We start from the raw sequence: 27,015 nt of genomic DNA on the forward strand, positions 1-27,015 counted from the left end.
GCCTGTAAAGCGCTTTGGGCTGTCTTTTGCTCATGAAAAGCACTATATAAATACAAGTAATTATTTTTCTTGTAACTTTACCTGTATATAATATCACAAGTTGCCAATGTGTTCAGAAACTATTCTTGCAATTGTTGTTAACATACTATATTACTTTGATTACCTCTGTAATCCTGGATTTTTGTGTATTAGGGCCAGGAGTGGAGCTGACTCAAAGTTCTTCTGCAGATGTCATTGTTGTCCAGCCTGCACAATCTGTTGAAAACTACACTTCAAAACCTGCTCTCTTTCCAGAAAATGAGTCTGACTCTACCTTGGGAGTTGAATCAGGAGAAAAAGCCTTTGTGGAACAAGTGGTATCAACAGAAAAGGGAAAGCATGTAAGTTTACTATTGAATTTAAGAAAATGGATAACGGAAAAAAAAATTAACATGCAGACTACTAAGATCCGTTAATTGATTGGTCCAGTAGTACAGAGGTTGTAAAGCGTTGTTGAAGGTACAATCCCATTTCTGCTCTTGCATATATTTCTGTTCTCAGTCATACAGTCTGGCCATCAGTTGATCTTTGCAAGTGGTGAAGAGAAAAACAGAATGATCCTGGGCTCTCGCACTGATCAGTTAAGAGGATACATTGGCAGACAATCTGAGCAGATAATTAAATTAGAAAGGCTGTCCAATGTGAGAAAAGATAGAGAGGAAAACTAACTTTAGAATTCCACTGAAGAAAAATTGATCAGTTGAGAACAGATAGCATGCAGTATCATGCTGCAACTTGTGATGGGTGGGGCATAAAAGGTGATTTTTTTTTGAATACAATATGTTACCCCTGAAGGAATTGCTTGTTTTTAAAAAAAATTATCTTTAAGTGCCTATTTGTCGAGGTTGTAAATCATTATAGTAGTTATGATTATAACCACAGGGTGCGGTTAGTGTGGCTTTAGAAGTAAAGGAACTATCGAGCTTGTTTGCAAAATGTATGTGACCTAATTTAAACTGTTTCTATGTTAGTTTTTCGGCTTTCTCTGTGGTAGGTTTGTATGTACCTGCGTACTGTGGTTTTAATTTTAAGCTTGATGGAAGTTGTCAGTTACATAAAGTTAGCCCATTTAAGCTATAGTTGAAATACGTGTTGCACAAGTTTTCTTTGTAGCAGATGTGGGTAAGGAGGACAGGGGTGAGTAGGGTGATATGCTAACCTTCCCTGCCCTCATGATGTTCTTTAACTTCTTTCCGCATTGTTGATCAGTCCTAGGTATGAGGGAATAAGGAGTCAGTGCCATTTCCCTGCAGGTGGCCTGACTGATGTCTGACATGGTGAAAAATCCAGGGATGTGAAGCTCTTGTCTAGTTGGGCATGTATGGTTGGGGCATATATGTTGGTCTTCAACAGAGAAGACTATTGGGGTGGCATGGTGGTACAGTGGTTCGCACTGTTGCTTCACAGTGCCAGGCTCCCAGATTTGAATCCGGCTTGGGTCACTGTCTGTGCGGAGTCTGCACGTTCCCCCCGTGTCTGCGTGGGTTTCCTCCGGGTGCTCCGGTTTCCTCCCACAAATCCTGAAAGACGTGCGTGTTAGGTAATTGGACATTCTGAATTCTCCTTCTGTGTACCTGAACAGGTGCCGGAGTGTGGTGACTCGGGACTTTTCACAGTAACTTCATTGCAGTGTTAATGTAAGCTGACTTGTGACAGTAATAAACATTATTATTATTAAATTGTGTGGCTTCTTCCTGCTGCCCTAGCATATCTATTGGATTCAGTCAATAACTAAATGGGCATGTTGATGCTATTCTAGACTGATGCTAACGGTGCAATATTATTTGGAGATTTGGTGCAAATAGCAAGTTACAACCATTTGTCAGTTGATTGCCTTGCTCCTAGACAGTGTTCAGCTGCTGCCAGAAATCAGTGGAGTACTTTTGAAGAGTTGAGCAGTTGTTGCATGGAGTTTTCTTGAGTGGGTAGGTCAGCAACTTATACAGTTTCTATACTTAAGTTACAGCAAGAATATTTAAATTAACTAACCCAGGAACTTGTTCTCCTGATGAATATCTCTGCTATGGTGGAACAATGGCATAATTGACTTTGAGGCAATTCAGGACTATTGACCAACGTTTCTTTCATTGTCATTTCATCTGATTATTGGTGGGGAACCTAACTGATTTGTAGCATAGATCAGAAATTGGTACAGCTGCCACAAATGACATTGAAATGTTACTCCTTTTGATGTTGGTAGGATTTCCTTGTAAAGCCAGGATCATAATTACGATATTTGGGTTGTTCAGAATTCTATCAGGTAAAGTAGAATCGTTCCGGGTCTGCTCTGACGCTGCTGCTGATTAATGCATGGCGAGGAGCTCCCGGGATTCCATTACGAATCCTGCTATCGGGCGCCATTTTGAGCAGGTGGCCCGATACTGAAGTCTAGCTGGGTCAATCCCCGACAGCATGCACACATGAGGGCAACCTGAACCTACCCTGCACCCTCCATATAGGGGACCATCCCCTCCCCCACATCAGAGACCACCCCCCCTCACATCAGAGACCTCCACCTCCATATCAGAGACCTCCACCCCCATATCGGAGACCTCCCCACCCCCCATATCGGAGACCCCTCCAAATGAGAGACCCCTCCCATATCGGAGATCCCCCATATCGGAGATTCCCCCCATATCGGAGACCCCCCATATCGGAGAGCCTCCCATATGGGAGACCCCGCCCACAGCAGAGACCCCGCCCACAGCAGAGACTCCCCATAGCAGAGACCCCCAGAGCAGAGACCCCCCATAGCAGCCACCCCCCCCATAACTGAGACCCCCATATTGGAGACCCCCATATTGGAGACCCCCCATATTGGAGACCCCCCATATTAGAGACCCCTCCATATTGGAGACCCTCCCCCATATTGGAGACCCTCCCCCATATTGGAGACCCTCCCCCATATCGGAGACCCCCACATCGGAGACCCCCCGATATTGTAACCCCCCCATATCAGAGACCCCCCATATCGGAGACCCCCCATATCGGAGACCCCCCCCACAGCAGAGACCCCCCCACAGCAGAGACCCCCCCACAGCAGAGACCCCCCCACAGCAGAGACCCCCCCACAGCAGAGACCCCCCCATAGCAGAGACCCTCCCGTAACAGAGACCCCCCATATTGGAGACCCCCCATATTGGAGACCCCCCATATTGGAGACCCCCCATATTGGAGACCCCCCCATATTAGAGACGCCCCCATATTAGAGACGCCCCCATATTGGAGACCCCTCCATATCATAGACGCCCCCATATCGGAGACCCCCATATCGGAGACCCCCCATATCGGAGACCCCCCCGATATTGGAACACCCCCATATCGGAGACCTCCCCATATCGGAGACCCCGCTATGTCAGAGACTCCGCTATATCGGAGACCTCCCATTTTGGAGACCCCCACATGTCGGAGACCCCCGCATAGCGAAGATACCCCAATATCTGAGACCCCCCCATATCTGAGACCCCCCCATATCTGAGACCCCCCCCATATTGGAGACCCCCCTATATCGGACAGCCCCAAAATCGGAGAGCCCCCCATATTGGACAGCCCCCTCCATATCGGGAGACCCGCCCCCATATCGGAGAGCCTCCCATATCGAAGAGCCCGCTATATCAGAGACTCCGCTATATCGAAGATCCGGCTATATCGGAGACTCCCCCCAATATCAGAGAGTCTTCCCATAGCAGAGACCCCTCATCAGCTATGATCGTTACCACATCAAAAGCAGTTAAGTGCTTTCTGCTAAAAAAAAAAACGAGAAAGTGAAAGCACTTATCCCCTAGGTATTTATAAACATTTTAGATAGCTTCACAACAGGGTATTTGGGATACATTCAAGCATAAATAAACAATCCAAACACCTGGCTCTCTGGAAGCTATTACCCTGCCAATTACAGCCTCCTAAAAGCTATTTCTCTTTGAAATTGAATGGAATCCTTGCTGATCAGAGGATCTGAAGTGCTTTGTGATGTGTTTGGGCTTTCTACGAAGTAACAGCTGCTGCTTTGTACACTTCTGTTTAAGGCAGCAGGTGTAAGGACAAGGCAAGTGAAATAAAATGTGATTTTTCAGTTTCTGCCTGGACTACCCTTTTGCTTCCAGACAGGGGGAGGTTCTCTGATATGGGGGGGGTTCTGATAGGGCTGGTAGGATTTCCGTTGTGAGGGGGGTCTCTGATAGACTTTGGGGTACCTATCTGAAATACATATCACCTTGATCCATTGCAAGGTCCACCGCATCAGGACCACGCTTAAAAATACTCGCACCAAGGGCAGCACGGTGGCACTACTGCCTCATGGCGCCGAGGTCTCAGGTTCGATCCCAGCTCTGAGTCACTGTCCATGTGGAGTTTGCACGTTCTCCCCGTGTTTGCATGAATTTTGCCCCCACAACCCAAAGATGTGCAGAATAGGTGGATTGACCACGCTAAATTGCCCCTTAATTGGAAAAAAATGAATTGGGCACTCTAAAATTGAAAAAAAGCGAAAACAAAAAAAAATACCCGCACCAATCCATGCGTGCATGAATCCTGGCTGTAAGGGCAGGAGGCGGGGTGGAGAATCAGGCATTCAGTCTATTAATCGGATGCAAATAGATTCAAGTGACCCATTTGCATCCTCCCACTGGCGCGAGGCATGTAGCTCACTGCCGGTGGGGACCAGTGCATTTACCAATCCTGTTTTTTGCCCGGCACGTGATTCTCCGCCGCATCGGGAACTCCGGAGGGCGGCATGGACAACACCCACACATACATACAAAACACCTTTGTCCAACATGAATCTAACAAGAGGTTTTACCCTTCCAGGCACTGAAACATTAAATTAAATCCACTTAAAACTAGACCTTATTTCTAATGTTTACCAATGCAAACATAAACCTTTTAACGCTACCTTTGTTTTCCTTACATAAGGAACACTCTAATCAAGATAATAGAACCCCTCACAAATGATTCAGATCGTACTTTCTCCATCCACCTCTAAATGTAAAGAGACCAGCTAGCCCCATTAGTACCTATGAGCTAACGCTGTGATGCATAACAGAGGTGAAAGATCTTTGACATTGCTAATAGCAGAATCCCGAAGACAGAAGATTTTTGCCTACTGAAGGATTTCAATGCGAGTGGTCCAAAACAGGAGATACGACCTTCCTGCTTTGGACAATCATGGTTTGGGAAGGTAAATGAGAACTGTCAGAGACTACTCGAGCCTAGCTCCTACCTTGAACTTGAGCAACAACACCTTGTTCTAGAACAGAGACATCTGGGATGAGGGCATTGGCACCAGCTGGATCTGATCATCATCAAATGCAGCTCTCTGAACAGCATCCTCAACACACGCAGCTACCACAGTCTTGACTAACACACTTGACTGTGCACCAGGTCAGGATCTAATGCTTCCAAGTTTTTTCATTCAAAGCAGAAATGCCATCCTGTATCAACGCCAGCCTTATCCAGATAAAAATTAATAGTTCCCCGATTTGATTGAACAGATGCCCTCTGGCAGTGAAATGTTACTTATTTATGACAATATCTACAATACCGCATTCGCAACAATTATTTTAATTTTAATTTAGAGTACCCAATTATTATTTTACAATTAAGGGGCAATTTAGCATGGCCAATCCACCTACCCTGCACATCTTTGAGTTGTGGGGGTGAAACCCACACAGACACGGGGAGAATGTGCAAACTCCACACAGACAGTAACCCAGTGCTGGGGTTCGAACCCGGGTCCTGAGTGCCGTAGGCAGCAGTGCTAAGCACTTTGCTACCCCTTTCTCGACAATTATAAGAGCTGGGGCAGCACGGTGGCGCAATGATTAGCACTGCTGCCCCATGGCGCCGAGATCCCAGGATCGATCCCGGCCCTGGTTCACTGTCCGTGTGGAGTTTGCACATTCTCCCCGTGTCTGCGTGGGTTTCGCCCCCACAACCCAAAGATGAGCAGGCGAGGTGGATTGGCCACGCTAAATTGCCTCTTAATTGGAAAAAGTGAATTGGGTACTCTAAATTAACAAAAATTATAAGAGCGAGCTGAGCGAGAACATTCTAAATGCATTGTGAACCACTTGAAGTAAATTCTACTAGACTGCGGGGGCGGTGTGCCAATGATAATTCTTATGTTTCCAGAATTTCCAGATGTACTTTGACACCGCAATGCTAGAGGCATGTACAAAAAGACAACTGGTCCTTCAGCAAAGAAAATAAAGGCAGGAAGGTCAGCACCGACTGCAATAAACAGTTGGAGGGATGTGTGCAAGACTACCTTGAGTTGTACACAAGGGAGAACACTCACTGAGGAAGCTCAAGACACAAAAGAAAATCTGCCTATCATGGAAGAGCTGGATATTGAACCAGCTTAGCAAAGCTACGCACACGTGTGCCATGGGCAAAGCTGCAGGTTCTGATGAATTCATCAAGCACGGGAAACCAGCACTCCTTCAGCAACTCCACAAACTTCCCAGTTTCAGCTGGAGGGGGGAATTGGGTGCTGTGCCGCAGAATATGTGTGTACAAAGATTGTGACCCTGCGCATGAACAACGGTGACTGCAGCAATTGCAACAGCTATTGAGGCATCTCCCTGCTGATGGTGTGTGTTGCCCTTGTCAGACTGCAAATTCCGGATGAACACATCTACCCCGAATCCCAGAACAAGAATATCTACAACTGGCATGACCATCTCGGTCCAGCAGCTGGAAGAGAAATGCCGTGAACAAAGGAGACCACTATATATTGACTTCATCGATCTCATCAAAACAGTTGACCATGTGAATAGAGTTGATCTATTTAAGCTTCTGGAAAAATTGGCTGTCCACTGAAGCTGCTCAATGTGATCCCCTCTTTCCATGACAATATGATGGATAAAGGTAGCTAGTAAAGAGGCAACATCAGAATGCTTTGAGATCTGCAGTGGGGTCAAACAGGGTTGTGTTCTGAAACCAAAACTCTTTCGGCATATTCTCTTTGTTACTGTCATATATCTCGGGTCATTCTCAAGAGTGTGATGATAAGTAGATTGTCATCTATATTATCATCTGTATGTGAATAATAATATATGTATAACTGTTATAGTTCCAGCACCCAACCTGCAGGTGGTGCGAGTATGCAGGCACATGACCTGGAGGTACCATGTGTTCCGGGAGAAGGTGTCAGTAAGAAGTTTGTAGCAGTCACATATTAGAGTAGCTCTGTAGTATCTTAGTGTAAGTTAGCGTTAGACCATTATTTCCAACCGTATTGATTTTAGACATTTTCGTAAGTCATTAGTGTAGTGTTGGTAATAAATAACTTTGTTTATAAAGCAAAGTCTAATGTTCTTTGTTCACACTGCAAGATTCAACATCAGCCCAATCAAAGAACATTACACAGAGGGTCTTTACTTACATACAAAAACTGACGGAAAGATGTGCCCCTTTGTTTGTCTGAGGTACAAGGCAAAGTTGCAGTAAGTTGTCATTAGAGTTGTTCTACGCTGACAATGCCACACGAGCATTCCGTTTCAAGGAACATCTTCAGTGGCAAATGGACCAGATCCTTTCACGCTTGTAAAGAGTTTGGTTGGACCATCAGCAGCAGGAAGACAAATGCCGTGGTCCAGGATGTTGTCATATCACCATCTATCAATGTTGACAATGTGACACAAGAGGTTGTTGTTAGCTTCACACATCTAGGCTCCACAATCAGTAGCAATCTCTCAGTTGATGCTGAAATCAACACACGCATTGCAAAAGCTGCAGCTGTCATGCCCAAGCTGAGTAAGAGTGTGGAACAACAGCAACCCAACTGAGAAAACCAAAATATGAGAATAACAAGCCTGCATCTTCAGTGCAGTCCTCTACCATGGTGAGACCTGGACATCATATGGCTCGACACGAGAAAAGGGTGAACAGTTCCACCATTTCAGATGTGTCATTCGCAACTCTTGGCAGAATGAGGTCACCTTCTCCGAGGTCCCTGAACATGCTAAAGAGCTGAAAAGCTGCTTTGTGGCTCTGTTTATTTTTGTTTTAGATTTGGAGAAGCTGCAGTCACAGCAAGATGTGTATGAATCTCTACAAACTAAATAATGATCATTTGGTGATTTCAAAGTGGTAACTGCTCTCAGTAGAGAATTTAAACCTGCTGTCCTTCTGTAAAAAGGGTTTTTGTCTTATGGATGTCTTATAGAGTACTGTATTCTTTGGGGGGTGTATTTGAATTGATGGTTGGTAAGATGTTCACTGTATGTTCATAAAAATGTTAACTGGGTTCATAGAATGAACATTTTTTTGTTTAAAAATACTCTTAGATCTCTGTTGCATCACACCTGTAAAGTGGGCCCTTGTGTTCCCCATAACCAAAATCTATTTAAAGTTGTGGCTCAGGTGAACTCCATGATACACTTTGGGATTCTCTAAACCCTGGACTATAACAGTTGGCTCGGCCATATTGATCGGATAGATGACAACAGTATACCCAAAGACTTTCTTACTGGGCATCCATACCCCCGCTATGAGGACGCTTGTAAATGAGATATGAAAACGGTGGTCATTAACACTTGAGATACAGTCACTGACAGCTGTGTCCTCTGGCGGCTGACTCTTTGGAAGGGCATTAGGTGAGACAGGCAGAAACAAAAATCAGAGCAGGCAGAGAAGAGGGCCCAGAGGAAACAAGAGGTCAGCAAATCATGCACCTTCTCAGCCCACTGTTTTCCTCTGCAGCAAATGTGGCAGAGATTGTCATGCCAGACTCAAGCTCCTGATTCACACCAGGCAATACTTAATATAGAGTTGACCGCCACAGTGCAAAGAACTGGAGCATTTTGCTCTTGAGAACAATATACAAGCATACGAACAAGGAGCAGGAGTAGCCCATTCAGCCCCTCGAACCTGCTCTGCCATTTAATAAGATCATCCGATCTGATAGTAACCTCAAATCTACACCCCACCTACCCCTGATAATCTATTGCCCCTTTCTAACCAGAAATCTATCCTTCACTTGTCTTAAAAGTATTCAAAGACTCTCTTCCTGAAAGGCAGTGGACATGATGTGGAGATGCTGGCATTGGACTGGGATGAGCACAGTAGGAGGTCTTACAAGACCAGGTTAAAATCCAACAGGTTTGTTTCAAACACTAGCTTTCGGAGCACTGCTCTTTCTCAGGTGATTGACCAGAGGAAGGGGCAGTGCTCCGAAAGCATAGATGATTTGGAGTTGGGGACCAAGGGCAATGTGTCCAAGTTTGCAGATGACACAGATGAGTGGTAAAGGGAAACGTGCAGAGGATACTGGAAGTCTGCAGAGGGATTTGGATAGGTTAAGTGAATGGGCTAGGGACTGGCAGATGGAATACAATGTTGACAAATGTGAGGTTATCCATTTTGGTAGAAATAACAGCAAACGGGATTATTATTTAAACGATAAGATATTAAAGCATGCTGCTGTGCAGAGAGACTTGGGTGTGCTAGTGCATGAGTCACAGAAGGTTGGTTTACAGGTGCAACAGGTGATTAAGAAGGCAAATGGAATTTTGTCCTTCATTGCTAGAGGGATGGAGTTTAAGACTAGGGAGGTTATGTTGCAATTGTATAAGGTGTTAGTGAGGCCACACCTGGAGTATTGTGTTCAGTTTTGGTCTCCTTACTTGAGAAAGGACGTACTGGCACTGGAGGTTGTGCAGAGGAGATTCACTAGGTTAATCCCAGATCTGAAAGGGTTGGATTATGAGGAGAGGTTGAGTAGACTGGGACTGTACTTGTTGGAATTTAGAAGGATGAGGGGGGATCTTATAAAAACATTTAAAATTATGAAGGGAATAGATAGGATAGATGCGGGCAGGTTGTTTCCACTGGCGGGTGACAGCAGAACTAGGGGACATAGCCTCAAAATAAGGGGATGTAGATTTAGGACTGAGTTTAGGAGGAACTTCTTCACCCAAAGGGTTGTGAATCTATGGAATTCCTTGCCCAGTGAAGCAGTTGAGGCTCCTTCATTACATTTTTTTAAGGTAAAGATAGATAGTTTATTGAAGATTAAAGGGATTAAGGGTTATGGTGTTCGGGCCGGAAAGTGGAGCTGAGTCCACAAAAGATCAGCCATGATCTCATTGAATGGCGGAGCAGGCTCGAGGGGCCAGATGGCCTATCCTAGTTCTTATGAAAGGCAGTGGAAGCAGAGCTCCAAAGACTGTGACCGTCCGAGAGAAGAAATTGTGCCTCATCTCCATTGTAAACGGGTGATCATATATTTTTAAACGGTGACTCCAAGTTCTAGATTATCCTACATACACCCTGTCAAGACCCCTCAGGAACTTAATCAAGGTGACTAAGGGAGGACCTCATGAAAATGCTGAATTTTCCGGAAACAATAATCAAAAGTTATTACTAGACCTTGAAACCAAAGGATTTCAAATCAAACTGATGCAGACAAATTTAGGAGTCTGTTGCCATCCCAATTGGTGTTTTAACTGGGACGGGAATATCCCAGAATAGAACCCTGGCTCAAAAGACTAACTTTTGTTTATAAAACGTGGAGGAACTGAGTCACAGAATTAGATTTAACAACAAGAAAGATTTATTTATTAAACATGAAAAAAATTGGATTATGATACAATACGCCTTCACTCTTCCCTTAGCATTACCAAGACACAAAGATTTTAAGATTATCATGGATTACAGAGTATAATACTCCTTTACTCTTCCCTTATCTTAACAAAGACACACGGGCTTAATTCTCCGTTCCTGAGGCGAAGTGAGAGGCTAAGGGAGAATCCGCGGGTGATTCACGATGGGAAAACAGGCGCAAACCTCTCACCGATTCTGGTACCGGTGAGGAGCTAGCATCGGTGTAGCGTGGAGCACCCGCGGATCGTGCGGAAAACGTCCGGACAATCGCCGGATCCCGGACCACGCATGCACAGGGCTGACGAGCTGCACCGGTTGCGGTCGATTCACAGACTCTTTTTTAAATGACAACAAATGTTTGATTTACCTCTGAAGTCTGCTTTCCTACTTCAAATTTGTTTTCAACTCATAACACTTTGCTTACTCTTCCTGAAAATCCTCTAAACAATACCTTGATCCCTGTTCCCTTAACGTCAGTCGTCTTAAGAAATTTTTTCTGTCCCAATTCTGCACCTCTTTGGGAAGCCTACCTCTTTGCAACTTCTGTCCAATCTTTCTCCTGGCAGAGTTGAGAGTTGTTCACTCCCGGTGTTGTGTCTTCAACTGCAATATATTCAGCTAGAACTAAGACTTAAAAGCTTTCCTATCTTAAAAGACCCTCCAGTTGCTAAGCAATGCCTGCTGGCTTATTTACTCTTCACGCCGTAACCCTCTCTAAGCACAATAGTAACACAGTTGGAGTTTAACCAACCCCACACATAAAAAGACCTTTTATCCAGCATGAATTTAACTCTAGTTTTACCCTTCCAGGCACAGAAACATTAAAATAAACCAAACTTTTCTCTAATGTTTACCCATAGAAATATAAATCCCTTAAAACTACCATTGTTTTCCTAACCAGTGATAGTGGGTAATTCATCTTGTGAAATGGGATCTATGTTCGGATTTTTGAGTAGGACAGTGGTGTAAAAACCATGGACTCATTGAGAAGAGAATTTGAAGTTGGCCAGGTTTTCCTGGATGAGTGAGATGATGAATGCACCAATCTTTAATATTTATGTTGTGGAAAAAATATTTCAGAAATTTCCCCAATCTTGTGGTTGGAGAGGGACCTCATTTTTGTTTCCCAGGTAGCCTGGTTGAGATGGAGAATAATTGTTCCAAGAAGCATTGGTAAACATGATTCTCTCCTGGTATCTCAGGAGTCACAAGGTTTATTTCAATAGCAAAGGTGAGAGTGTCATCACTACAGATAATTTTGAGTTCCAGTATTCGTCAGATTGTGATTTTTCTTTTACTTGTTTTTTAGTGTGGAGTTCAGATTAATCATTAAAAATGATTTTGCATTGAAAATACAGGTTCAACCATCAGTGGATATTGCATCTGTACCAACAAACTCACAAGAAATAGATCCACAACAGTCTGCATCTGCAGATGTCCTTGTAGGCCACATGGTGCCCAAAGAAACAAACAAAATGGAAGCACATTACAAAGAATCGCTGGAAAATATGGAAGCAAAGCTTTCTGCTGCAGAAGAGGAAAAGCTCAGAATTAAAGAGGTACTGTTGTCGTATGTGTGAAGTGTATATTGTGTGTCATAGTCATTGGGTAAAAAATATTCCACAGTTAATTAGAAACAATTTTCACAGGGAAGATGCACCTATTTTGGAACTTGCAATATTAATTAAATTTTTTGTGCAGGCAGTCCTCAACTTCGCGACATTCGAGTTACGACAAATGGCACTTATGATGTTTATAAATTAATACCATGTTTTGACTTTACAACTTTACAGGGAGGCGGGGGCATAGTGGTATTGTTTCTGGGCTAGTAATCCAGAGACCCAGGATAATGATCTGGGGGCCCAAGTTTGAATCTCGGCACGCAGGTGGTGGAATTTAAACTCAATAAAATATCTGGAATTAAAAGTCTCATGATGACCAGGAAACATTTGTCGTAAAAACCCATCTGGTTAACTAATGCCATCCTTACCTGGTCTGCACTACACATGACTCCAGACCCAGAGAAATGTGGTTGACTCTTAAATGCTCTCCAAAATGGCCTTGCAAGCCACTCATTTGTATTCACCTGCTGTATTCAACAAACAAGGAATGAAACCGGATGGACCACCCGGCATTGATCCAGGCACCGGAAACGACAACGGCAAATCCAGCTCTGCCGACCCTGCAAAGTCCTCCTTACTAACATTTGGAAGCTTGTCCCAAAGGTGGGAGGGTTGTCTCACAGACTAATCAAGTAACAGCCTGACATAGTCATACTCACAGATTTATGTCCCAGCCACCACTATCACCGTGTCTTATTGGTAGGACAGACCCAGCAGAGGTAGTGGCACAGTGGTATACAGTCCGGAGGGAGTTGCCCTGGGAGTCCTCAACATCGTCCCATGGCTTCAGGCTAAACATGGACAAGGCAACCGCCTGCTGATTATCATGTTGAACACCAATTGGAGGAAGCACTGAGGGTGGCAAAGGTGCAGAATATGCCCTGGGTGGGGGACTTCAATGTCCATCACCAAGAGTAGCTCGGTAATACCACCACAGACTGAGCTGACTTGGTCCTAAAGGACTGAGCTGCTAGACTGGGACTGCAGCAAATGGTGCGGGAACCAACAAGAGGGAAAAACAAACTTTACCTCCTCCTTACCAACTTGCCTGCTGCAGATACAGATGCATCTGTCCATGACAGTATCGGTAGAAATGATCACCATACAGTCCTTGTGGAGACAAAGTCCTGTCTTCACATTGAGGATACCCTCCATTGTGTTGTGTGGCACTACCATCGTGCTAAATGGGATAGACTTCAAACAGATCTAGCAACTCAAGACTGGGCATCCATGAGGCGCTGCGGGCCATCAGCAGCAGCAGAATTGTATTCAACCACAATCTACAACCTCATAACCCGGCATATCCTCCACTCTACCTTTACCACCAAGCCAGGGGATCAACCCTGATTCAATGAAGAGTGCAGGACAGCATGCCAGGAGCAACATCAGGCATACAGAAAAATTTGATGTCAACCTGGCGAAGCTACATCACTTGTGTGCCAAACAGCATGAGCAGCAAGTGATAGACAGAGCTAAGCGATTCCACAACAAGCACATCAGATTTGAGCTCCGCAGTCCTTCTACATCCAGCCGTAAATGGTGGTGGACAATTAAACAACTCACTGGAGGAGGAGGCTCCACAAATATCCCCATTCTCAATGATGGAGGAGTGCAGCACATATGTGAAAAAGACAAGGCTGAGGTTTTCGCAACAATCTTCAGCCATAAATGCCAAGTGGATGATCCATCTTGGTCTCCTCTGGAGGTCCCCAGCATCACAGATGTCAGTCTTCATCCAATATGATGAACTCCATGTGATATCAAGAAACGGCTGAAGGCACTGGATACTGCAAAGACTTTGGGTCCTGACAATATTGCGACAAGAGTACTGAAGACTTGTGCTCCAGAACTTGCTGCACCCCTAGCCAAGCTGTTCCATTACAGCTACAACACTGGCATCTACCCAGCAATGTGGAAGATTTCCCAGGTGTGTCCTGTAAACAAGAAACAGAGGTGAAATCCAGCCCAGCCAATTACCACTCTATCCGTCTACTCCATCATCAGCAAAGTGATGGAAGGAGTCAGCAATAGTGTTATCAAGCAGCACTTACTCAACAATAACCTGCTCACGGACGCTCAATTTGGGTTCCGCCAGGGTCACTCAACTCCTGACCTTATTACAGCCTTGGTTCAAACATGGACAAAAGAGCTGAATGCCAGAGGTGAGGTGAGAGTGATTGCCCTTGACATCAAGGCAGCATTTAACCTAGTATGGCTTCAAGGAGCCCTATCAAAACTGGAGCCAATGGGGAACAGGGGGAAAACCCTCCGCTAGTTGGAGTCATACCTGGCACTAAGGAAGATGGTTGTGGTTGTTGGAGGTCAATCATCTCAGCTCCAGGGCATCACTGCAGGAGTTCCTCAGTCCTAGGCCCAACCATCTTCAGTTTCTTCATCAACAACTTCCCTTCCATCATAGATTCAGAAGTGGGAATGTTTGCGCATGACTGCACAATGTTCAGCACTATTCACGAGTCCGCAGATAATGAAGCAGTCCATGTTCCGAATGCAGAAAGTCCTGGACAATATCCAGGCTTGGGCTGACAAGTGGCAAGTTACATTGGTACCACACAAGTGTCAGGCAATGTCCAACTCCTACAAGAGAGGATCTAACCATCACCCCCTGACATTCAATGGCATTACCATCGCTGAATCCCCAACTATCAGCATCCTGGGGATTACCATTGATCAGAAATTGAACTGGACTAGCCGTATTAATACTGTGGCTACTAGGGCAGGTCAAAGGCTTGGAATCCTATGGCTGGTAACTCACCCCCCCAACCCCGCCCACCATCTACAAGGCACAAGACAGGAATGTCATGGCATACTCTCCACTTGCCTGGATGAGTGCGACTCAAGAAATGAAATGAAAAATGAATGAAATGAAAATCGCTCATTGTCACAAGTCGGCTTCAAATGAAGTTACTGTGAAAAGCCCCTAGTCGCCACATTCCGGCACCTGTTCGGGGAGGCTGGTACAGAAGCTCAATACCATCCAGGACAAAGCAGCCCGCTTGATTGTTCCTCCTTCCACAAACATTCAAACCCTCCATCACCGACGAATGATGGGAGCCGTGTGTACCATCTACAAGATGCACTGCAGTAACTTGCCACGGTTCCTTAGACAGCACCTTCCAAACCCACTACCATCTTGAAGGACAAGAGCTGCAGATACCTGGGAACCGCACCATCTGGAGGTTCCTCTCTAAGTCGCTGACCACCCTGACTTGGAAATATATTGCTGTTCCTTCACTGTCGTTGGGTCAAAACCCTGGAACTCTCTCCCTAAAGGCACAGTGGGTGTACCTGCACCTCAGAGACTGCAACGGTACAAGAAGGTAACTGACCACCACCTTCTGAAAGGTAACTCGTGATGGGCAATAAATGCTGGCCTAACTAGCCACATCCCATAAATTAATTTTTTTAAAAAATGACTTTATGATGTCACGCCAGTGACAAGTTGGTCTTTATGTTCCACCTTTCACAACTTCAGGAACTGCAAATTGCTTCTTAGATACAGTATAGAAATGCCTTTGAAATGGTAGGCACTATTGTATAATGGAAAAAATTACTTTAAGAACATAAAACTGAAACAAGATCTGACAAAAATAATGTGACAAAAGCTCCAGTTTACAACTAACTGACTCAGCAGAAACTGGTTGATCGGATATAAAAACTTACCTCGGAGATTCTGCATGCAACCTGGGAAAGTAAGTGATACTCTGGGGGAGAAAAACTGAAAAGTAACATCACAGGAAGGCTGTAATTTGATTGGCTAATAGGAAGTTGTGCAAGATTTGAAAATCCATTTAAGTTGCTGGTTATGAATTGCTTTCAGGTTGAGGTAATGAGAGATGTAAAAAAAAGTTTTAAACAAAAAGTAAAAAAACAAATTAGAAACTAACGAAAGAAAATAGAGGTGGAGGGTTGGGTGATGCGTTGTTCCTGCATGATATGGGAGCTGATGGACCCTATTGTAATTGTCAGAGACCACATCTGTAATAAGTGTTGGTTGCTTGAGATACTCTGGCTCAGAGTTGATGAGCTGGATTCTGAGCTTTGGACGCTGCAACACATCAAAGGGGGGGGGGGGGGGGGGGGTGTAACCTGGACAATGCGTTTCAGGAGGCAATCACTTTGATTAACTACCTTGAATTTGGCCAGTGGTCAGCGTGTGACTGCGAGTGAGGCAGGTAAAGGGACCCAGGAGGTTGGCCTTTGTTCCTGTCCAACAGGTTTCAGATTTTGCTCCCTGTGAGGACGGGAACAGGGACTGCTGGGAGGATGAGCAAACTGACCACAGCACCGTGATACAGGGAGCCATTCAAGTTGGGGGGAGAAAAGAAATGTAGCCGTAATTGGGGACAGTTTAGTTAGGGGCATTGACACTGTTATCTGTGACAAGGAGCGAGCATCCTGAAGGATGTGTTGCCTGCCTGGTGCTCGGATTCAGGATATCTCATCTTGGTTGCAGAGGAACTTGGAGTGGGAGGGGAAAGATCCAGTTGTTGTGGTCCACGTAGGTACCAACATTATAGGTAGAACAAGGACAGACGCTCTGCTAAGGGAGTATGAACAGCTAGGAGTTAAATTAAAAAGCAAAACCAAAAGGTAATAATCTCTGGATTGCTACCTGAGTCATGTCTAATTGGCATAGAATCATAGAATTTACAGTGCAGAAGGAGGCCATTCAGCCCATCGAGTCTGCACCGGCACTTGGAAAGAGCACCCCACCCAAGGTCCACACCACCCTATCCCCATAACCCAGTAACCCCACCCAACACTAAGGGCAATTTTGACACTAAGGACAATTTAGCATGGCCAATCCACCTAACCTGCACATCTTTGGACTGTGGGATGAAACCGGAGCACTCAGAGGAAACCCACTGGTGTGGGAGAAATGGGTTTGAATACATGGGGCATTGACACCAGAGAAGAGGGGACTTGTTCTGATGGGACGGTCTTCCTCTGAATTATGCTGGGACCAGAGACCTGGTGAATCTCTTAACTAGGGCTGTAGATAGGGCTAATAGTGGGGGAAGGGTTCAGATGTATGGAGAATTAGAAAACAAAGTTAGAGAAGGTTGAAGTGCAGGTTAATGACGAGGACCTTAAACTAGTTAAAGGGGCTGAGGGCTCAGGAAAATTTGGTAAAGTTTCCAGAACACTTAATAGAACAGAGAGTATAGAAGGTGGCAGGAAACTAACTTCAGGCGGTGCAAAAATAGCAAATAATATGAGAAGGGAGGTGGGCAATGCAGGATTGAGGGTGTTGTATCTAAATGCATGCAGTATACAGAACAAGGTAATTGTGCACGTTGCGCACATCAAAATTGGCAGGTATGATGTTGTGGGCATCACACAGATATGGCTTCAAGAGGATCAGGGCTGGGATCTAAATATATAAAGATATGTGTCCTATCGAAAGGATGGGCAGAGTGGGTGAGGTTGCATTGTTAGTAAGGAATTAAATTTAATCGATAGCAAGAATAATAATATAATTATAATAATCGCTTATTGTCACAAGTAGTCTTCAATGAAGTTACTGTGAAAAGCCCCTAGTCGCCACATTCCGACGCCTGTTCGGGGAGGCCGGTATGGGAATTGAACCCACGCTGCTGGCCTTGTTCTGCATTACAAGCCAGCTGTTTAGCCCACTGTGCTGAACCAGCCAGCATTATAGGATCAGAAGGCATAGAATCTGTGTGGGTAGAGTTGAGGAATCGCAAAGGAAAAAATACCCGAATGGGAGTTGTGTACAGGCTCCCTAGTAGTCAGGATGTGAGGCAGAAAATAAATCAGGAGATAGAAAAGGCATGTAAAAAAGGTGATATTACAATAATCATGGGGGACTTTAATATACAGATGGACTGGGAAAATTAGGTTAACGGTGGAGCCCAAGGAAAGGAATTTGTGGAATGACTAAGATGGTTTTTGGAGCAGCTTGTGACAGTCCACTAGGGAGCACACAATTCTGTATTTGGTGATGTGTAATAAGGGGGGGGTGGGGAGCGAAGATGAAATATGAGTATAAGCTAGCTCGTAATATAAAAAAAGATAGAAAGAGTTTTTTTCCAATATATAAAAGGTAAGAGAGAGGCCAGAATAGACATTGGATCACTAGAAAATGAGGCTGGAGAAGTAGCGATAGGAAAAAAAGAAATGGCAGAGGAAACTGAATTGTTACTTTGCATCAGTCTTCACAGTGAAAGAGACCAGTGGGACATCAGAACTCCAGGAGAATCAGAGGGCAGAGGTGAATGTAGTGGCCACCACTAAGGAGAAAGTTCTGGGGAAACTGAAAGGTCTGAAGGTGGATAAATCACCTGGACCGGATGGATCACAGTCCAGAGTTCTAAAGGAGATGGCTGAGGGGATTGTGGAGGTATTTGTGGTGATCTTTCAGGAATCACAGCAGGAGGAAGGTTCCTAATGTAACACCGCTGTTTAAGAAGGGAGGGAGGCAGATGACGGGCAATTATAGGTCGGGTAGCCTGACTTCGGTCATTGATAAGATTTTAGAGCCCATTATTACAGATGAGATTGCGGAGTACTTGGAAGTGCATGGTAAAGGGCAGCATGGTGGCGCAGTGGTTAGCATTGCTGCCTCACGGCGCCGAGGTCCCAGGTTCGATCCCAGCTCACTGTCCGTGTGGAGTTTGTACATTCTCTCCGTGTTTGCATGGGTTTCACCCCACAACCCAAAGACGTGCAGGGTAGGTGGATTGACCATGTTAAGTTGCCCCATAATTGGAAAAATGAATTTAAAAAAAAGAAGTGCATGGTAAAATAGGACTGAGTCAATACCGTTTCGTCAAGGGGAGGTGATGTCTGACAAATCTGTTAGAATTTTTGTGGAGATAACAAGGAAGTTAGACAAAGGAGAACCAGTGGACGTGGTTTATTGAGATTTTCAGAAGGCCTTTGACAAGGTGCCGTATAGGAGGCTGTTTAATAAGTTAAGAGCCCCTGGTGTTAAGGATAAGATACTGTCATGGATAAAGGATTGACTGACTGGCAGAAGACAGAGAGTGAGGATAAAGGTGTCTTTTTCAGGATGGCAGCCGGTGACTAGTGGTGTGCCTCAGGAGTCTGTGTTGGGACCACAATTTTTCACAATATACATTAACGATCTGGAATGAGGACCTGGGGGCACTGTTGCTAAGTTTGCAGATGATACAAAGATATGCAGAGGGACAGGTAGTATTGAGAAAGCAGAGGGGCTGCAAAGGACTTGGACAGGCTAGGAGAGTGGGCATAGAAGTGGCAGATGGAATACAATATGGAAAAGTGTGAGGTTATGCACTTTGGTGGGAAGAATGGAGGAATAGACTATTTTCTAAAGAGGAAAAAGCTTAGGAAATCAGAAGCACAAAGGGACTTGGGAGTTCTTGTTCAAGATTCTCAAGATTAACGTGCAAGTTCAGTCGGCAGTTAGGAAGGCAAATGCAATGTTAGAATTCATGTCGAGTGGGCTAGAATACAAGACCAGAAATGTACTTCTGAGGCTGTACAAGGCTCTGGTCAGACCCCATTTGGAATATTGTGAGCAGTCTTGGTCCCCTTATCTAATTAAGGATGTGCTGGCCTTGGAAAGGGTCCAGAGGAGGTTCACAATAATGATTCCTGGAATGAAGATCTTGTAATATGAGAAGCAGTTGAGGACTCTGGTTCTGTACTTGTTGGAGTTTAGAAGGATGAAGAAGGATCTTATTGAAACTTACACTGTACTACAAGGCCTGGATAGAGTGGATGTGGAGAGGATGTTTCCACTTGTAGGAAAAACTAGAACCAGAGGGCACCATCTCAGATTAAAGGGATGATCCTTTAAAACAGAGATGAGGAGGAATTTCTTCAGCCAGAGGGTGGTGAATCTGTGGAACTCTGGCACAGAAGGTTGTGGAGGCCAAATCACTAAGTGTCTTTAAGACAGAGATAGATAGGTTCTTGATTAATAAGGGGATCAGGCGTTATGAGGGGAAGGCAGGAGAATGGGGATGAGAAAAATATCAGCCATGATTGAATGGCGGAGCAGACTCGATGGGCCCAGTGGCCTATTCTGCTCCTATGTCTTACGGTCTTATGCGTGTTTTACAAAAAGTTTGAGTTTACTTACCACTTGAGTCCTTTGAGTAACTATTGCATGGGTTACCTAATGGTTAGGTGATCCCAAGCAAGAAAGAATATGTGCATCAATCATTACCACAAACCTCATTATGACCTTTCAATGATAAATGCACAGTGCATTTGGGGGACCGTAGAGAGAGAAACAAATTTACAAACCAGCAAATAAGGGGTGATTCATTACCTGTGTTCATGGTGTCATGGGCACGTGGTGATGTAAAGGGAACAGCCATCTGAACCAAGTCAATTCCGTCATTGACAAGTCCACTGTTCAGTGAAAATAGAGTATCGTGCCATTATTCCTATGAGAAAACTGGTTCCGACTTACGATGTTTTGACTTACGACATGATTTTCAGGCGGAAATTGTATCGCAAGTCCAAGGACAGCAGTAATTGGGGACAAGTTTGAAGAGAGATTTTTTAAATAAAACATTGGATCTCCTTTACTGAAGAGAGATTTGAGATATTTTAGGGCGTGTTCTGTGTAAATACTTTAAATTGTCCTGACATTACTATTGTATTCGTTGTCAAAGTCTATTGGACTGGGTGGACTGAAAGTACTGCAGGGATGGCTGTTGCCTGCAGAGCTGACGTTGGAATGGTTCTGCTGGTTGAGGCCAAACCTGTTCCACTACATGCCACTCGTCAAGTGCTGTGGTATTTCTGAAGTGCAAATTTGGGAGTCCGGAAGAGTTTGCAGCTGCTTCTGTGTCTGCCATGCGTGACTGCATTAAGTTTTTCTCTACCAGAGCTGCTTTGTAGCCTCCCGTGCATATTGCTCTTTCACTTTTGGGGTATCCATTTTTGTTACTGTTTTGTCTGTTTATTTTGGTGATTTTCTGACTCTATCCCTCTCTCCTTCCGTGCATCTTTACTGATTTCCGGTTTCTGTGTTACTCTATCTTCATATCATCATGCTCTCCATTTCAGTGATTTCTGTCGCTTTCTTCAAATAAAGTTAGCTGCTTGCATTTCCTTTTCCTCCAAGATGCTCTTTTAGTGGGACCAGAAGCAAGTGGATAACTATGGGGAAAAGAGAATGTGACGGATAATGTAGACCAGCTGGAAGTAGCATAGGTGTGTGAGGCTGGCAGTACATACATAACCTTTGTAATTTAACCAGCAATGGACAGCCTAGTAACTTAACCCACCTGGTGAAGAAACTATCTCCCTTTGTACAGTTGTTTGCAGAGATGGGAAATCAGATGAACAAACTTCATCCCATCACTCTAAGGTGGGACTTTGATCTGCTGTGCTGTTTTCTTCTCTTACATTTAGAAACTTCTGAGTTCCCCCATGCGTTTTTCCATATCTTCTGTGTTATAAAGCTTCAAGTGTAAGTTGTTTATTTAGCGTTGAAAGCATGCCATTAGCAACAGTAGCATTAACAACAGTAGCATGCTTCTCCTGAATAGCAGCTCCTCTCAATGTCAGTCACTGCATTTGTGATGCTAATCTTAATTGTGGCTTTAATTTGATAGGATAAAGATGGAAGCTACAAAAATGTTATTATGAATAAAGCCATGCATGAGTATTAGAATGATGCACAAAGTGAAGTACTAGGAAAGTACCAGTGTTTGAGCTGGCAATGAGCATCAATTTTTGTGATCCTTGTTGCTTGGATTAGTATTTAATTGCACATAATTTTTTGCTTGGAAGAAGTTAATAGTTCATCTACATCCCTTGTGGTGAGTCAGTTGGTGTGACAAATGGGAGTTTCATAACATTACATAGAATCATAGAAATATGTAGAGCAGTGTGTCCATGCCTGCAGAAAACGGAGTTACCCAGCCTAACCCCATGTTCCAGCTCTAGGCCTGCAATACTGTAGGGTATGTCATCTCATGTGCACTATGGTTTTTATAAATCTGATGAGGGCTTGAGGGTCCTCTCTGGGGACTGCCATTAACATTCTTTCCCCTTGGTATCTGTGGCCATTAGCACCCGGTTTCCTTGGGTTTCTGTGGCTATGACTCGTCTTTCATTCCCACTCCACAGTATAAATATTTCCCACTTTCTCTGTCTGTTAGCTTTGACAAAGAACATAAGAACATAAGAACTAGGAGCAGGAGTAGGCCATCTGGCCCCTCGAGCCTGCTCCGCCATTCAATTAGATCATGGCTGATCTTCTGTGGACTCAGCTCCACTTTCCGGCCCGAACACCATAACCCTTAATCCCTTTATTCTTCAAAAAATTATCTATCTTTACCTTAAAAACATGTAATGAAGGAGCCTCAACTGCTTCACTGGGCAAGGAATTCCATAGATTCACAACCCTTTGGGTGAAGAAGTTCCTCCTAAACTCAGTCCTAAATCTACATCCCCTTATTTTGAGGCTATGTCCCCTAGTTCTGCTTTCACCCGCCAGTGGAAACAACCTGCCCGCATCTATCCTATCTATTCCCTTCATAATTTTAAATGTTTCTATAAGATCCCCCCATATCCTTCTAAATTCCAACGAGTACAGTCCCAGTCTACTCAACCTCTCCTCATAATCCAACCCCTTCAGCTCTGGGATTAACCTAGTGAATCTCCTCTGCACACCCTCCAGCGCCAGTACGTCCTTTCTCAAGTAAGGAGACCAAAACTGAACACAATACTCCAGGTGTGGCCGCACTAACACCTTATACAATTGCAACATAACCTCCCTAGTCTTAAACTCCATCCCTCTAGCAATGAAGGACAAAATTCCATTTACCTTCTTAATCACCTGTTGCACTTGTAAACTAACCTTCTGTGACTCATGCACTAGCACACCCAAGTCTCTCTGAACAGCGGCATGCTTTAATATTTTATCGTTTAAATAATAATCCTGTTTGCTGTTATTCCTACCAAAATGGATAACCTCACATTTGTCAACATTGTATTCCATCTGCCAGACCCTAGCCCTTTCACTTAACCTATCCAAATCCCTCTGCAGACTTCCAGTATCCTCTGCACGTTTCGCTTTACCACTCATCTTAGTGTCATCTGCAAACTTGGACACATTGCCCTTGGTCCCCAACTCCAAATCATCTATGTAAATTGTGAACAATTGTGGGCCCAACACGGATCCCTGAGGGACACCACTAGCTACTGATTGCCAACCAGAGAAACACCCATTTATCCCAACTCTTTGCTTTCTATTAATTAACCAATCCTCTATCCATGCTACTACTTTACCCTTAATACCATGCATCTTTATCTTATGCAGCAACCTTTTGTGTGGCACCTTGTCAAAGGCTTTCTGGAATTCCAGATATACCACATCCATTGGCTCCCCGTTATCTACTGCATTGGTAATGTCCTCAAAAAATTCCACTAAATTAGTTAGGCATGACCTGCCCTTTACGAACCCATGCTGCGTCTGCCCAATGGGACAATTTCTATCCAGATGCCTCGCAATTTCTTCCTTGATGATAGATTCCATTGTTTACCTGTCCCAGATCATCATTCTGTATTTCTCTGGACTCAGTTCCGTTTGCCACTTTTCTGGCTCTCGGACCAGCCGATTGATATATTTCCTGCAGAATGCAGCTTCCTTGCCTTCTTCAGCCATATTGCCAATTTTTGTATCTTCTATAAACTTCTTAATCATACCCTCTACATTAAGCCTAAATCCTTAATATATACCAGCTCCATGTTAACGCTGATAATTCATTTTATAGCAGAATGAATGTAATGCTAATGTTCACCTTATTCAGGTTTATTTTTAAGCCTGCAGAATAGAGTGATAAATCTCCCATATAACTCCCCTCCAAACACACCAGGCACTCAGTGCAAACTGACTCCTCCTTATGTACAATTCAGCATAATTAACATCCAGCACCTGTTCACATTGTTACCTTAAAATACTGGGTGTTTAACATTAATTAAATATAGCCAACTAGATTCTGGACACACAAAAATTTATTGCCTTTGCTGCCATTATTGCCTTGGCCTGCAGTTGTGGCTGAGACGCATTGGCAAATTTCAGTGAGAAAGTCATTACCAAATTGTAGACATCTGACATGCGTTTCTTGCTTAGATTAAAGCAGAGAACATCTGAACACCCTCATCGATATGTCCTCCACCTGAGAGCCATTCCACCCATCTTCCTCCTCCCTCTTCAAGAAATTTACCCTGCTCTGTATTACCACTGTCCATTCGCCTAGTATGTATTCAAAGGGGAATGTCTATTATTGTAACCATATGTAGGAGTTGCTGATTTGTGATGAAATCTTTAAGTCACTACCAAGTGCTGAAGCATCAACCACAGCACTCCCTGTAGTCTTTTACAATTTTAAAGGACTCTAGTCTAGCAAATGGAGGATTTTAGGAAAATTGGATTATAAATGTATTGGGCAATTAAAGGGTTAAAAGCCTGGGGTTAGAATCCACAAGTAAAGGCAGTTTTCGTTCCCAACATTTTAAAAGAGACTAATAATATTGTAAAGCAGTGCAGTCTTGCCTGAAGACAAGGAAGAGGCTGAAACAACCCATTTGAAACAGCTATTTGGGGACATGCAGCCAGAGTCTGCAGGGGTTCTAATCGGGGCCCAAATCTGTTCTATAAAGCAAGTATTACTCTACACCCTGCTGATGTTTAAGATGGATTAAGAGCAGTATGTTTATTTTCTTGTTGCTAAATGAGGAATTGAGTAGTAGTATTACAGGGTAATTGTAAGCTGTTCTTTAAGGTGAGAAGTTGAAGAGTTTAATATTGTGTTCACAATAAAGTTTAAAAAAAAAATCAAAGCCCAATTTTTTTCATGCAATCACTCCTGGAGCGAATAATTCTTTCAGCACAGTCTACAAAATAAACTAAAATATTGGAGTTTTGGTCGAGTATCCTAGCCACTGTTGGCGTCTGGCCTGCGATCATGATACTAGAAAGCAACTAACACTTCACAAGAGCCACTAGAAATCAGTCAGAAACAAACCTGAAAGTATTTGATGATCCCATCAAATGGCACTGATAGGGCACCTGCTTGCTGCTAACAGAGGGCATTAACCTGGACATTGTTTATCATTACAGATTGGTAGATGTAATGATCTGCCTTCTCTGTATAATTCTGACACATGCTCACTGCAGATATGTACCAACACTTTCAGCAACATGGCTTCTGGCACGACTTATTAGTGTTTGGACGCACCATGAATGCCGTTTTGGACTTTTGAGACCACCTGTAGCACCCGATAAAATGGATGCTATGTAACTGACTTTTGCAGTTGAAGTGACAGTAGAAGTATCTGTGATGTAGTTATACAAAAGGGTGACACAGAATATTGCTTAAATTCAAATGTGAGAGTAAAACAGCTAAAGAGGGATTTTCAGACTGAAATTATGAAATTCATGTTCATACAAAGATATCATTAAATGATAGAAATGATGTCGCAGGGAAAAACTAGAATGCAAGTATTTCAACCCTAGAACATTCTGTACTGCTGGTCCAATTGATTTATTTTTCAAGAACCAGATTGTGGTCAAAAATCTGAACACTTTATCCTGTTAACTTTTGCTAGAACCGCTAGTCTCTCCTCATTCTCAATTTTTTGATTTTAATTTACTTTTTCTAACTGGTTCATTTCATTTAATATATTGATGCTTCCCACTAGTTTCGTTCAGATTTAATTTTTGTAAAATCTCTTATCACTTCCAAAAATGAATATTAAAAAAAAACATTAAAAAAAAAAAATCTTTATTGTCAGAAGTAGGCTTACGTTAACATTGCAATGAAGTTACTATGAAAATCCCCTAGTCGCCACACTCTGATGCCTGTTTGGGTGCACAGAGGGAGATTTCAGAACGAACAAATTACCTAACAGCATGGTCTTTCGGGACTTGTGGGAGGAAACCGGAGCACCCGGAGGAAACCCACGTAGACACGGGGAGAACGTGCAGACGCCACACAGACAGTGACCCAAGTCGTGAACCTTGGAGCTGTGATGGAACAGTGCTAACCACTGTCCTAACCACTGTGAATATTTGACTAATTGGCTACAATTTGCTTCCAACGGCCCCAGCAAATAGTACTGAAATGGAGATTGGTGGGGCTAAGTCATTGACACAGTCCTGTTAAGGGGCCACAATTATTAATATCAAAGCCAAGAAGAGCTATTAAATGCATAGTGTGGCAGCAGTACAGCGCTTACATAAGCACGCTCATCTGTGGTTCTTGGAGAGTTTGTATTTGAGTCAATGAAGGGAATGATATTTATCAAGAAGTTGTTTCCAAGCTAGACCAATTTCAAATTTGAATTTGTAGCATTGAGAATTAATGACTTTATTTGTTATAGTTTTTGCTGTAGAGGAAATTGGAAAAATTGATTTTTTAGATGCATTAAGGTTTTCTCTTAATTTCACTTGGCTCTTACCATGGGAGCATTGCAAATTAATTGCTACTTTTGATTTTTCTTTATTTAGGACATTGGCAAAGTGGAAAAATCTGTGTTTATTTTCCATAGAATCCCTAAGTGCAGAAAGAGGCCATTTGACCCATCGGGTCCGCACCGACCCTCTGAAAGAGCATCCTACACAGGCCCACGTCCCCGTCCTATCCCAGTAATCCCACCTAACTTGTACATCTCTGGACACCAAGGGGAAACTTTAGCGTGGCCAATCTGCCTAATTTGCACATCTTTGTGGGGGAAACTGGAGCACCCA

At 43.8% G+C, this 27,015-nt stretch overlaps 1 protein-coding gene across 8 annotated transcripts in view; it reads left to right on the top strand.

Moving 5' to 3' along the window:
- LOC119955040 (coiled-coil domain-containing protein 91-like) overlaps positions 1–27,015 on the top strand; it is a 185,750-nt gene that overhangs the window by 45,876 nt on the left and 112,859 nt on the right. For all 8 annotated transcript variants that reach the window (XM_038780854.1, XM_038780862.1, XM_038780856.1 and 5 more), the window contains exons 4-5: positions 193–380; positions 12,003–12,203. In XM_038780854.1, coding sequence (XP_038636782.1) covers positions 193–380; positions 12,003–12,203 — 389 coding nt within the window. The remainder of the gene's footprint in view (positions 1–192; positions 381–12,002; positions 12,204–27,015) is intronic.

This window comes from Scyliorhinus canicula, chromosome 20 (assembly GCF_902713615.1).
Source record: "Scyliorhinus canicula chromosome 20, sScyCan1.1, whole genome shotgun sequence".
Classification (NCBI taxonomy): domain Eukaryota; kingdom Metazoa; phylum Chordata; class Chondrichthyes; order Carcharhiniformes; family Scyliorhinidae; genus Scyliorhinus; species Scyliorhinus canicula.